The 14,507-nt window shown below is 35.0% G+C and overlaps 2 protein-coding genes and 1 non-coding gene across 3 annotated transcripts; 2 read left to right on the top strand and 1 right to left on the bottom strand.

The window, feature by feature from the left end:
- Nucleotides 1–4,838: 4,838 nt before the first annotated feature.
- LOC125204874 (uncharacterized) lies at nucleotides 4,839–5,877 on the top strand. Its single transcript, XM_048103631.2, has one exon. The coding sequence runs from the start codon at nucleotides 4,990–4,992 to the stop codon at nucleotides 5,704–5,706; it is 717 nt and encodes a 238-aa protein (XP_047959588.1). The 5' UTR covers nucleotides 4,839–4,989; the 3' UTR covers nucleotides 5,707–5,877.
- A 3,640-nt stretch (nucleotides 5,878–9,517) lies between these two features.
- Nucleotides 9,518–9,961, top strand: LOC125206143 (uncharacterized). The gene has a single exon (XM_048105436.2). The coding sequence runs from the start codon at nucleotides 9,518–9,520 to the stop codon at nucleotides 9,959–9,961; it is 444 nt and encodes a 147-aa protein (XP_047961393.2).
- Nucleotides 9,962–11,614: 1,653 nt separating this feature from the next.
- LOC125208733 (U6 spliceosomal RNA) lies at nucleotides 11,615–11,715 on the bottom strand. The gene has a single exon (XR_007174212.1). It is a non-coding gene; the product is annotated as a U6 spliceosomal RNA (small nuclear RNA).
- Between the last annotated feature and the right edge of the window lie 2,792 nt (nucleotides 11,716–14,507).

The following is a 14,507-nucleotide window of genomic DNA, read 5'->3' as shown; positions in this document are numbered from 1 at the left end:
TGTAGCGGGAGATATAGTTGTTGATTGGGTTGTTGGCAAAACCCGCTACATCCCATCCGGTGGGAGCGGGAGGTACCTCTTCTTCGGAAGAAGAATGTGATATTTCCTCGTCGGACTGAGCACGAGACGATGAATCAGAACTCATTTAATAAAGATGGAGAGAAAAAAGATTGAAAATTTGTGTGAATGAAGTTTGTGGGTGATGAATGGAGGAAGAGGATGAAATATTTATAGGGGTGGAAATTAGAATATGACCGTTGAGGAAAAAAAAAAAAAAAAAATTGATCATCGCCGATGTTCGCTCCCCACAGTGGCCGGCGATGATCCGGCGATAGCCCAGCGTTAAAACGCCGCTTGGCGTAAAATCGGTAGGAATTTCGCCGAAAAATCGCCGAACTCCTCCCAATGGCCGGCGATAAGTCGGCGATATCCGGCGAAAAATCGCCGGATTTTCGCCGTCGCCATTGGGAGTGCTCTAAGTTGACAAAATTCTATGTACTAACACTATATTAAAATGAAACACAAAAATAAAATGGAAAATATTTAGAGATCCTTCTATTTTTACTTTTAATTTCGTTAGAACCTTTACATTTTTTTTTCATTTTAATACTAGTATAGATCTAATGAAACTACGAGGATCTAGAAAATAAAGTATAGTACTACTCTGTAACATAGCATGCTTTATTAAAATAAGCAGAATGCATCTAGATGTATGTTGGTTCACTATATTTTAATTTCATTCTAATTACTTTAAAAGGTTCATATACTATCAATGTACATTGTATCTAAATAATGTACGGATTGGTTGCATTTTTATTTATTATAAAAATTCTATCGACAAATATTGCTTTTTTAATGTATTTATTTGTTGAAGCACCGTTCTCTATTTACTTTTGCTTTACATGTAAACTGTATTTCTTGATTTGATAAAATTTAATGTTGATTTAATTTGGTTTCTTCAATATTTTTTGCACAAGTATGAAAACTATTATAGTGCCTTCATCTCTCACGGTTATATGCACTTTTTTTTCTTTTTAGCTTGTCCCACCAGAATATGTAATTTTTAATTTTGAGAATTATGTTTTACTCTAATAAGGTGGGACATATTCTCCGCTAACAATACTTTAATTACACATTTTTTTCTATCTCTATTTTACTTTACCAATTATACATTAAAATTTGTGTACAACAAAAGTGCATAGTGTACGTGCATATTTTTGTCGGAAAGAGAAAAAAGTAGATAAAAGAACTAAAAATAATTTAGAATATAATTTTCAATAAAAGTGGGTCGGATAAAATATAGTAGTAGCATATAAAACTTTGAAACATTATTAAAATAATCAACTATTAATAAACACAGTAACCTTAGAACTTGAAAACTTAAAAAAATCTTAGAGGAAATGTTTGACAATAAATTAATACTACTGCTATCAAATACAGTAGTATTAAGATTTGAAGAGACATTTAGAAAATTCGCAAAGCTACCACCGTTTTTCTATTCTTTCATTTTTAGGCTCAAAAGACTACTTTGAAGTCGTTTGTTTACTTTTCAAAATAAATAATGGAGTTCTAATTCTATAAATTGACGTGTCCAACAAGATCAAAAATAAGCTAGCTAATAAGAAATATATCCAAAAAGCAACAGTTCATTTCTAAGTTGAAAAGTTTATGGGTATGACTTCGACACTTCTATCTAATTAGACAAGAGAATTTTTAATAATTAAATTATAGTTCAACGAGGACAATTAATTAATATTACTCTCAATTTCTATTTGAAAATATGGAGATAGAAAATAATTATTCCTATATATTCATCAGTTTTGTAATGTATTTATCAAGTCTAATAAGGAGGACATCCATCCATACTTGTATAATGACATAGACCCGTACAAAAAAAATTAAGACATGATCCGTACAAGAAATTTTAAGCAAGAGACATGAAAAAAAAGTGGGCAAAATATAAGAAATGAGAGGAAATGGGTAAAATAAGAGAAATAAACTTATCATCTTAAGAAATTAGACTATTTTTTTTGGACATCATAAAATAGTAAAATAAGACTATTTTTCGTGGCCAGATAGAGTATATACTTTCAACAAAGTATAGAATTATTTTTCAAAATATAATTAAAATATTCTTAAATAATGTAATATTTCTCATTAAGCATTAGCGGAAACCGAAATTAGTTATTAATGAACTAAATTATAAATTGTGATTTTTAATAAATTTAATCGGAAACTTCAAAGTCATTACTAACATGATTAATCTTTTTTATTAAATGTAGCATCCTATATTCATATATTCGCCACTGTACAAGATAACATTTCTATTGATAGCACTAACGAATTTTCAAAGTCACCACTAATATAAATATAAGATTTTCATTTTTTTAAAAATAAACAATGGACTTTCCGAAATAAAAGTATTGTTATTTTATTAGAGTCCCTACTGAACCAACTCTTCACGATCTCTCTGGCCGCTGGCGATCACGATTCAAAATGGACCAATAGAAGTTGACAGTCAAACATTATAATCATTTTGAAAAAATGACTTAAAAATATGGTCTAACTAAAACAAATGATATGAATTCTTATGAAATACTATAAATTTGAATAAATTCAAAAAGTCCATATGTGAACAATTATGACTGAAAATTTTGAAGCAATGTTATGCGATGGTTGGTTATCCTTTCTAATAAATGAAATATTGAAATGTTTATCAAATTTAGTTACGGTTGATACGAAATTGTCGTGTCCAACATATGATACAATTTATGCGGGGACGATGAATTTGATGGAAATACAACCTTATATTATATCCATGTATTCGACATTTTTTTACAGAGCTCACGAGAATATAATTAGGATATACTTCCTCTGTCCGCAATTAGGCAATCTTGTTTTTCTATTTCAACCCATCTATGAATACGAGTCCCGATTTATTTCCAATACAAATGAGAATAGACGTTATATATCATTAACTCATTTAACTCATATTTCATTTAAAACTAACATTACAATATAATAGTGTCACTTATATTTCACTAACTTTTTTACACCTACTTTTTCTTAAATATTAGAAAGAAATGCGATTATAATGGTGGACAAGGGGAAATTATGTATATTAAGTGTTTACCCTTTTTTTACATCTTTAATGAAAATTTATGCTATTTTTTAAATTAAATATATATTTTGAATTAAATTTCAAGATATTCTTAGAAAGAATTAAAATTGGAATAGTGGTCTAACTAATCACACATCTTTGATTTATAGATGACGCAATTTTCTCCACCCTTATTGATAAGATTATTTTGAACAATTAAAAATAATGCTCTAAGTGCTTCGCATCAATGACATGACTTAGAATTAAGTACAAAAAATTTGTATTCATTCCTTTAAGGTGTGAAAATGGGTGGATTAATGTATACTTTGGCTACAATCAAGTGTGGAGCCGCTAAATTACCAATCACCTGCTTTGGTATCCCGTTGGGTGCCAACCCGAAAAAGAGTGGCACATGGGATCTCATGCTTGATAATGTGTTGAAGAGATTTGCAATGTGTAAAATGAAAACATTTTTTGGAGCAGGAAGACTGATTTTTATTAAGGCAGTCCTCAATAACCTCCGATGTAATGTCTAAGCCACTTCAAATTGCCAAAAATGGTGGTAAGCTTCACATCCAAACGCAAAGTGATTCTTTTGGGGCAAATGCACGGGAACTAGAAGAGAATAACTTGTGTAATTTTTGTTTTAATTAATGGAATCTTTCATTAGCTAGCCTAAAGATCAGATCTTGTGCATTCTCACTTGGATTGATGCATATTTCTACAATTTTGATAAGAAGGTGTGAGCATCCCTTTTCTATGTGATTTCGTGGTTCGTGGCTTAGAAACAAGTAATATTCCTAATATTTGAACCAAACTGGATGTTGAAAGAAGACTCATTCTTTAAAGACTTGACTCATGGATTAAAGGCCGATGCCCAAAGTTTCCTTTTCTACCAAGAGAATTGTGCGACGAGTTGGTCAGCGTTAAGAAGGTTGTCTATCGATGAATTAGTACCACTTGTCGAGTGATACAAAGGTGAACTTCATCTTGCTTCTTTTGCCCTCTTTTCTCTCGGCTTATGATGGTTGTGTTGTAAGTTGCATTTTATTTGTTTCTTTATTAGTTGGTGGGAGATGTGTTGGTCTTGGTTTTGTTAGTCGCTCCTCTTTTGTCTTTGATTTTTTGGCTAAATGTCAGTCTTGTTTAGATATTGTTGTTCATTTTTAGTTCTTTTACTTCGGTTGAACTTTGTACTTTTAATGTTCATCACCTTTACTGTTTGAGCCTTTTATCCAATAAACAAATATTTTAGACTATAATTAAAATCGAAATTGATTTTTTTTTCTTTCTAATTCGAAGAGAGGACAAACAAAATAGATAAACCCCACTTTTTCATACACAAGGTTTCCGAAATCACACAATTTAGCTGGATCACATCAATTAAAATTTAATCCAATGCACAATTAATTTTAGATCTGTCTACACCTTGTTTAATAAACAATTCTCCCAACTTGATATTATTAAATGTTGCAATTCTTATTTCCTCACGTGTATCACAAAAATGTTCACACACACAACCCCAAAATTGACACCACAAAATCTTTAAATACATAGACTAATGCACTGTGCAAATGCGACGCAAATTCCAGCTGCTTAATTTGGTCCCATAGCTGTTGACAATTACCACAACCGTACAAACACACGAAATTTCCATACCTTTTCCTCCTCATTTTTTTAAATCTAATTAATCCCAATTTAAATACTGTAACCGATGTAACAAGTCATAATCCTCAACCACAAACTACGTGATCAACCAAAATTCCTCTGTTTTTTTCCCAAGTCAAGAATAGCTCCCCTACTATTCAAAATCTTGATCACTCGTCCCTATAAATAGGATTCAAATCACGAAATTAATTTCATTTAAATCCCAAATCAAGGAAAAAAAAATGTCACAAGTAGAATTCGATTTCGCATCTTTGAACGAGTTCCACGACTCAGTCAACGAGTTACTGAGTCTGCCGGACATGAAGCTGGCCGTGAGCGACCGGCGGCAGGAGAAGCTGGCCAACGACGTCTCGGAGGCGTCGCTGAAAATGGCGGACTCGTGCGCCGCCGCAAAGGATCTCATCCTCCTCGCGAAAGACCACCTCCAGAGCCTGCAGGCGGCTTTCCGCCGCATCGCCGGCGCCGCCGACCACTCCGGCGGAAGCATCGCCACCCACCGCCTCCCGCGGAAGCAGCTGAAGAAAGCGATAATGAAAAGGCTCGACTCCCTGAAGGGGATGGAGCGCAGCACCTTCTCCTCCTCGGCCTCCGCGGCAGAGGAGGAGAAGCAGCAGAGCCTGGCTTCAGTAGTCAGGCTCTTGACCGAAGTGAGGGCGACGACGACCGCGATGGTGCGGTCGCTGATGACGCTGATTGCAATCCCGCATCCGGGTCGGAAGGCGGAGTCGAGTCGGAGGGACCCGTTATTCCGGATCAAGCTGACCCGGGTGGACAGTTTAAGCTTCTGGGAGAAGTGTGACGTGTCCGATGTCCGTACGATGATGAAGAGGCTGGAGAAGGTGGAGATGGTGGTGGATGACATGGCTGCTGAGCTGGACGACATGTTTAGAAGGCTGATTAGGACGAGAGCCTCGCTTTTAAACATAATTACCGCTTAATTAATTAATTGGGGGCTAATTTATAATGACATCCAACTTATTAGGGCTTGGCTATCAATTAAATTAGATATACACTTACAAATTGGATTTAGTGATGATACTCTATGTACTGTATCATCCCATATTTTTTATTTTTTTATTAAATTATATTTATTCTTTGATTCTTGATTACGTGATGGGTTGGTATATCAACGAACATCCGTTTTTTTCAGTAAATTTACGATGTTGTTAATTACGGAACTTACAATCAGAATTTTTTTTATTGAATTTTTTTACTAATACTAAATTTAACCGCGAATATACGGTACAAATTACATAGTACTCCATCCATCCTACAATAAGAATCACATTTTGTCATTTTGGTCTCTCTCACAATAAGAGTCACTTCATTTTTACCATAAATGATACGTAGGTTTCACATTCCACTAATTCACTTCACTCAATAGCGGATCTAGAAATTAAAAATGGTGGAATCAGGCGAGAGAATTAATATAATATTCCCTCCGTCCACAAACAATAGATCACTTTTGTCATTTTGAGACGTCCACAAAAAATAGATCATTTTCTTAAAATGGAAAGTTTATCTCTCATATTTTTCTTACTTTTTCTTTCCTCTCTCCTACTTTGCTCACTTTTTCTCCCTATCTCTCTTACTTTACCTACTTTTTCTTCTCCTCTCTCTTACATTAGAGCATTAGCAATGGTTGGGCCTTCCCATAGGGCCCTCCCATGACACATCAGCATTTTGCCAAAGGGCCTATCTCCCTGCAATGGAAGGGCCTTCCCATAGGGCCCTCCCATTCCATTTCATTTCCACCTTGTCACTATTTTATTTTAATTTTTTTGTACTTTTATCTTTAATATATTATCAAATTAAATAAATTTAAATGCAAAAATATTCGTTGTATTACAATATTGAAAAGAAAAATACAGCGAAATGCAAATTTAAATAAAATTAGAGAGAGAATTTATTTTAAAAAATGAGAAAAGAAAAAGATGATGGTGTGGGAAATAGAATGAAAGGGATGGAGTATTTATATTAGAAAATCTGGAATAAAAAAATCAAAAAAAAAAAAGAAAAATGGGATCTCATTTCATCGGCCATGGCCGATATATCGGCCCATTGGAGGGAGCCCTCGAACGGCCCTTTCACTGCAATGGTTGGCCGATGAGGCCGATGGGGAAGGCCCTCCCATCGGCCAACCATTGCTAATGGCCTTACCAATTCTACATTAAAACCTGTGTCATACACAAAGTGATCTATTTTTTGTGGACGGAGGGAGTAATATTTAAATATATAAAATAGAAATAAAAATACATTACGAAATATTTCTATTTTTCTATTTTATATTAAGCGCGATAATTGACTTCTATAAGTATTTATATTTTGAAGCTAACTTAAGTTATTTAATTGAAAATAGTTAAGAATATATTTTTTAGTCGTTGTTCGTGTTCAAACATTAGTACTAGAAGAACAAACGAAAGTGAAAAATCTTTATAGAAGAAGTGTATCCATTAATCTAAATGAATAACTAAAATCAATGATCAAAAGCAATTATTATATTTATTAAAATTAGATAAAAAATTTTTATCAGTTACTACTAGTTTAAAATAAAAGTAAAAAATAATAAAACATGATTAAAAGATAATCAATAAACTACTAGTACAAAATAAAAGTAAAAAAAGTAATAAAACATGATTAAAAAATGATGAATAAACTAGAAACCGAGAATTCTTATTTATAAAGAAAATTATTGATTGTATTTTTTAATTACTAAGAAGTCCAAACCTAAGCTCAATACATAAAAAGAAGGGAAAAGGAAATAACAATGGAGGTCATCGGAAAATCTGCGCTGTGTGAGGTCTGAGGATGAATCATGGGGTGGAGTTCTGGATGTCGTGGGGTCGGGGGCTGTTGGGAGGACTCTTCCGGCGGTTCTCCGGGGACGGCTGTGGGGTTAGCCGATCCCACGCGACACCACCTCTATCCGCCACTGACTTCACTCATATTTTATTATTAAACCAATATACGAAAATGAGTCTCCTATTCCACTAATTTTCCAACCCACTACTTTTTACATTTCTTAAAACCCGTGCCTACAATAAGAGTGACTCCTATTGTGGGACGGAGGGAGTATTATACAGTGGGGTGCGTTATGTTGCTAAATTTTTAAGCTGCTAATTCTACTAGCTCGTCAACGCAATGTATTAAAAATGTCAACACAGTATACTGAAATGTCAACAAAATTATGTGTTGACATTTTAATATCATCGTGTTGAGATTTTTAATACACTGCATTGATGAGTTAGTAGAGTAAGCAACTTAAGAAAGTTAGCAATTGATCACACTTCATTGTATAGTTTGCATAGCTATGAATTAGTGAAATTGATATAGGGGCGTAATCAATTGCTAATTTTAGTTGCTAACTCTGCTAACTCATAAGCAAAGTGTATAAAAAATGTCAAAACGATCACATTAAATGTAAACACATAATTGTGTTGATACTATATGTTGATATTTAAATGTCATGTTGAAATTTTTAATACACTGCGTTAATGAGTTAACAGAGTTAAGAACTTAAAAAGTTAGCAATATAACACACCACGATATAAACCTAAGTACTAAGAGCATCATCAGCACCGGACGTCCGCCGGGCGTCGGACCTGCGTGCCCGACGTCCGCGGCGGACGTCCGCCATTGGGGGAGGAAGCGAGGTGGACGGACATCCCGTGCGGACACGGGAATTCCGCCACAGCGGCGGACGTCGGCGACGGACGTCCGATAATTTTGATTTTGTTTTTTTTTTTTTCAAATTTTATATATACGGCTCGTTAAACTTCAATTCATTCGCACCACTAGTGTTAACAAGGTTCTCTCTCTCTATGTTTCTTACAATGGCAAGTGGAAGTGGAAGTGGTAGTGGTAGTGGTAGTGGTGCGGGTGGTAGCGGTGCTCCAGATTGGCGCTAGATCGTTAGGGATGAGCAGCGTGCCGTTATGTCTAGGGAGATAAATCGGGTGTTACAAGCAGCCATGCAGCATTAGCGACATCCGGCGGTACCTCGACCCATCCATCATCGAACTCAAATACCTCGGGACCGCATCGCTGCACACTATCGGTTGTACGCAGATTACTTTGCTCCAGAGCCGCGGTTTGGGGACAACTTATTCCTCCGATGTTTTAGAATGAGGCGTCCATTGTTTCTTCGTATTGTTGGCGCTTTAGAGCGTAGGTATAAATATTTCAGGATCAAAGAGGATGCAGTCGGTAAACCCGGCCACACGCCCATTCAGAAGTGCACGACAGCAATCTGGCAGCTGGCATACAGAGGTACGGCCGACATGTTCGATGAGTACCTTTACATCGGCGAGTCAACTGCCCGCGAATGTCTGGAGTTTTTTTGTCAAGGCGTTAGGGAGATATTTGGGGATACCTATCTTCAGAAGCCTAACCCCCAAGACTGCCAGATCTGATGAATATGCACGGGGATCAGCACGGGTTTCCGGGAATATTGGGCAACATAGACTGTATGCATTGGGAATGGAAGAACTGCCCCTCCGCCTGGAAAGGGTTGTACACAACCGGTTTCAAGAGCAAGCATCCCACGATTGTCCTTGAGGCGGTAGCTGACTACCGGCTGTGGATTTGGATGCATACTTTGGAGTAGTCGGTTTGAACAACGACATCAATGTCCTACAGTCGTCACCCCTTTTCAACGACCAAGAACTTGGTGTTAGTCCGACTGTCAGTTTTGTCGCCAACGGCAACCAGCACAACATAGACTACTATTTGGCGGATGAGATTTATCCTATGTGGCATGTCTTCATGAAGACGATTAGATGCGCATTTGAAGTAAAGAAGAAATACTTTGAGAGTCGTCAGGAGCTAGCGCGCAAGGATGTGGAGCGTGCATTTGGTGTGCTCCAGAATAGATGGGCGATAGTGAGGGGTCCATCGCGGTTGTGGCATATGGAATGCATCGCTGATATCATGTACGCATGTATTATCCTGCACAACATGATTGTCGAAGATGAAGCTGCAGCACTGACTGATTGGGCCAGTGACGATGATGATGATGCCGGTCCAAGCCACGATGTGGCCACCCCCAGTGGCCGTATGGGGGTAGCCCATGAAAGGGCCGAGCGGGTGCGTGCGTTTGGCAACATGCGCCAACGACAAGCCCATATTCGACTCCAGAATGATTTAATTGAAGAGCTATGGTTGCGTCGGGGTCATCGTTGGGGATGTTCGTGAGTGTAATTTGATGAAGTTGTTTTTTTTTTTTGGACAAGCCCATATCCACTAACACTACTTCAATTATCATTCTCCTCATCTCTATTACTTTACCATAATACCATTCTCCTCATCTTTCTTAGTTTACCAATTTGTTCTTAATTTACTTGTCATATCAGTTTTTCATATTTTTCTTGGACAAAGAGAGTAGAATAATAATTTATTATACTCATGAGGTGCATATCAATATGGCAAAAACATTTTCTTTCATAATTTTCTAGATAATTTCATACCATTTTTTTTTAAATTGTGACTTAAAGAAATAATAAAATAATATATATTTTAAACAAAATAGTGTTGTAAGTTTCATTTACATAAATATAAATGTAATTTACATTATTATCAATACTCTAATTAGTAGCACTTCCCATGTCCCATTACATGTACTCCCTCCGTACCTGCAGTAGAGGCGTTTCATTTTCAGCATTCGTTTTGGAAAAATGATACTCCCTCCGTCCCACTTAAAATGCAACATTTGAGAATCGACACGGGATTTTATGTAGTGTTGTTTTGTGAGTTAATGAAGAGAGAGTAAAGTAATAGAGATGAAAAAGTAGAGATAGAGTTGTTTCCATTTAAGGAAACGTTTCATTTTTAATGGGACAACCAAAAAAGGAAAACGTTGCATTTTTAATGGGACAGAGGGAGTAATAAATAGTTAAAGTAGAGAGAGTAAAGTAAGAGAGAGAGAATAGTATAAAGAAAACTCAGTCTTTTACTTTACTCTTTCTCCACTTTAACTATTTATTACTTCATTCGTTCATCTGTAGCTGAGTCGTATTCCTTTTTGGGGTGTCTCACTGTAACTGAGTCATTTTCTTTTTTTTGGCAAAAAGTACTTTAATTTCCTTAATCTCTCTACCTTTTTCCTTTCTACTTTATTCTTCTTTTACTTAACTCATTTAAAACAATTTTTTTCTTAAATCTCGTGCCAAAAAGAAATGCATCTACTACAGAGGGACGGAGGGAGTATCATATTTCTAAAATGAGTGCTCAAAATGAAACGCCTCTATTACAGCGGGACGAAGGGAGTAAGACATTTCTTTTGGCCAAAGATTTTTAGGAGTGAAACAAAAGTAGAGAGAAAAAGTAGTAGAGATGATAAAGTGGTGCTTTTTGCCGTGAAAGGAAATATCTTACTTATAGTAGGACGGCCAGAAAAGAATACGTCTTACTTATAATGGAACGAAGGAAGTAACAAATTGTAAATTTTAGTAATATTGATCAATTTCTGACCCATCTTAGATTATATAACATGAGTGCAGCATATGTTTGACTTAACTTATTTAAAAACTGAAGTCCCAAAAAATTATATTAAGTTAGAGTTTAGTTTTTAACCTCAAATATGATATGCGATATTCTTAGTTTTAACTAGAGTTGTCAACTGGGCCGGGTCAGAGCGGTCCAAACCTGGTATGGGCTGGTCCAGGCCCGACCCATTAGTAAAACAAAGCGGTAGGTTGGGCTCATTAGTTGAGATGAGCTCTAATTAGGCTATTTTGTAAACCCAGGCTCGGCCCAGGCACAAGCCCTACCTAGATCCGGCCCAGGACCAGGCCCATCAAAGACCCATCTTATATAATTAGTTTTTTTAATGTAGTTAGGTGATTAATCACTAAAAAAGTATATTTCTCTATTTATGTATGTAATCTTATGCATGAGACATGTTAATCTTTTCTATATCGTTCAAATTTGTTTTATGTCGATGAATGAACTCAAACAGTAATAGTCTAATATCTAGACAAGTTTTCAACTATATCATGAATGCAACATTAAATCTTGACTGCATCTAATTTTTTTCATTCAATATGTAAAAAAGATGATTCTGAAGTTTGTCTTTAAATTCAAATTTTAATATTTAATGAATAATTGTAGAATTTTTTAAATTTATTAGTTAGTTCATACCTTATAGTTTTAAAAATGCAAAATCAACGTTTATGCCATCGATGCTAACAAAACTAACTATATCGGTTCCTCTTTTAGTTATGCACTTAATTTTAGATAGAATCGAGAACATGAAATAAGATTAAATTTAGTTTAAATAATATATAAATACAAGTTATATGTTTTATTTTTCCTTAATAATATATTTAGCATTTATTTAAAATACATATACAAAAAATTTAAACAAAGTCCAGCTGGCCCAGCCAAATACAGCCCGGGCCCAATTAGCAAGTGTACGTGAGCTGACCGGGCCTAGCAAAATTTATAAAAGCCTGGCCCATCCCAGCCAAGCCCGCTTCAGACATGGGCTTGGGCTAGGCTTGGCCTCAATGGGTCTGGGCCGACCCACTTGACAACTCTAGTTCTAACCTAAACGGCCCGCACTTGACAACTCTAATTCTAACCTAAACCCAAATATTCATTTTTAATGTCATGCTCTTTATGTCCCTTTGTAGTACAATCATTTCGTTTTGGCACATGAATTAAAAAAATATTGTTTTAAGTGAGCTAGTAAACGAAGCATAACGTTGAAAGGATAAAGGTAGAAAGATGAATAAAGAATAAAGTAAGAGAGAAGAAATGTATTGTTATTGCCAAAAATGGAAATGACCTGCCATAGGAGTGTAGGACAACCCAAAAAGGAATATGATTCAGCTATAGAAGGATAGAGGTAGTACTCCCTCCGTTTCTTCATAGTTGAGGCGGAACTTTTCCGCACAGAGTTTTAGAAATGAATGTTGGGTGTGTTAAACAAATAGATAAAAAAAGTAAGAGAGAGGAAAAGGTAGAGAGAATAAAGTATAAAGTATAAAGTGAATAAAGTAGAGAGAATAAAATAAGAGAGAGTAAAGTAAGAAAGAGAAAAAAGTTACCATATATGGAAATGACTCAACTATGAAGAAACTTCCAAAACGAAAAATGACTCAACTATGGCGAAGCGGAGGGAATACTCTCATCGTCCGATCAAAATAAAACATTAATTTTTTGACACGAGATTTTTATGTAGTGTTGTTTTGTGAGTTAATGTCACACCCCGACCCCCTCACGTATACATTTAATATAAACAAATATAGATCATATACTATAAGCAATACATATAATAATGAGCAATAAATATCATAAACAAATCAATATCCACATGTATATGGCTCTCTATTCAATTTATTATTCTGTGACAAATCAAGCCTGGTATCTGCTCGGGAATTCTCTATTACCTGAAGGTGTCTCTGTAATTGGACTCATAGGTCCCTCTGTAATTGGACTCATAGGTCCCTCTATATTTGACCCGAATGTCCCTCTGTAATTGGACTCATAGGTCCATTTGTATTTTCAGATCCGGTGCAAGACCGTCACAAATCCTCTTTAATCATATGATTCATGTACTTTCAGCACCGTATATCAAACATATCAATTCTATCAACTACATATCCACATTATATTCTATCAAATAATTCCAATACAATCTATAAATATATCCTTTGCATCAATCATATATCCATATCACATCTAATTCCAATATTCATTTCAGTTTAATACATAGCAATCAACCATACAACACAAATAAAATTAAAAATATAATTTATACTTATCTTATTCCATATATTAATCGAATTTTTTGTTTCATCATGATTACAATCTTTGATCCCTTTAATCAAAATTTTCATATTCTTTCCCCTCATTTTTCTGTCTTCCTTCCTTTCGCCGGAGAATTATCCCTCTCATTTTTGTTTCCTTTCTACTGTCTCTCTCTTGTCTTTGTTTTATAATTCTATTTCTATAATAATGTAATAGCATACTACATATTTCATCTATCCATAAAGAGAAGAGTTATTGAACTAATCCTATCAACATTAAAATAATATACTCCTATATTTAATTAAATGAAAAGTACACGTATGACGTACCAACATTTTTCCTTAGGTCGCATATAATTTCGATTGCTGTCCAATTGAGATATTGTAGATACCTTGTCGATCTATACGTAGATACATTTACAATTAGACATCATTTATTTATTTATTTATTGTACATATTTCCATTCACATAATTACATTGCTTACTATAAAAATAAGAAACTATACATAATCTTATTATTTTCCTATTTCCTACCCGCACGTTTATGCATATGTAGGCATGTAGCTTATGGTTAGTGTTAAAATGACACCACCTCTTAAAATGATACCGTGACACCACATATTCAGCAATATTATAAACGCTACACAACAATATTATAAACGTTACACAACAATCTATTAATTGTTGTATAGCGTGTTGGATATTGCTTGTCGAGAAAAAATTTCTATATACAGTGTTGTATATTGTTGGCCGAGATTTTTGCACTTGAGGTTTTTTTTACTGCCACATGGCACCTTATTATTCGTCCACGTGTACAAATAATTAGCTAGGAATGATGGTATTGTATTATTTTAAGAGATATTGTCATTTTAACGCACCCCTATAGCTTATTTAATATTTGCTCTATAGTTTTCGTACATATATTTATTAACTTTACTCACACTATATAAGTGTATATTAAATAGAGAGATTTCAGAAAAAGGGTCTC

Source organism: Salvia hispanica, chromosome 6 (genome assembly GCF_029641045.1).
Source record: "Salvia hispanica isolate PSC_SH4W2 chromosome 6, Shi_PSC_v1, whole genome shotgun sequence".
NCBI lineage: Eukaryota > Viridiplantae > Streptophyta > Magnoliopsida > Lamiales > Lamiaceae > Salvia > Salvia hispanica.
Note: the sequence above shows the minus strand (reverse complement) of the source record. Positions and strands in the feature narration are given on the sequence as shown.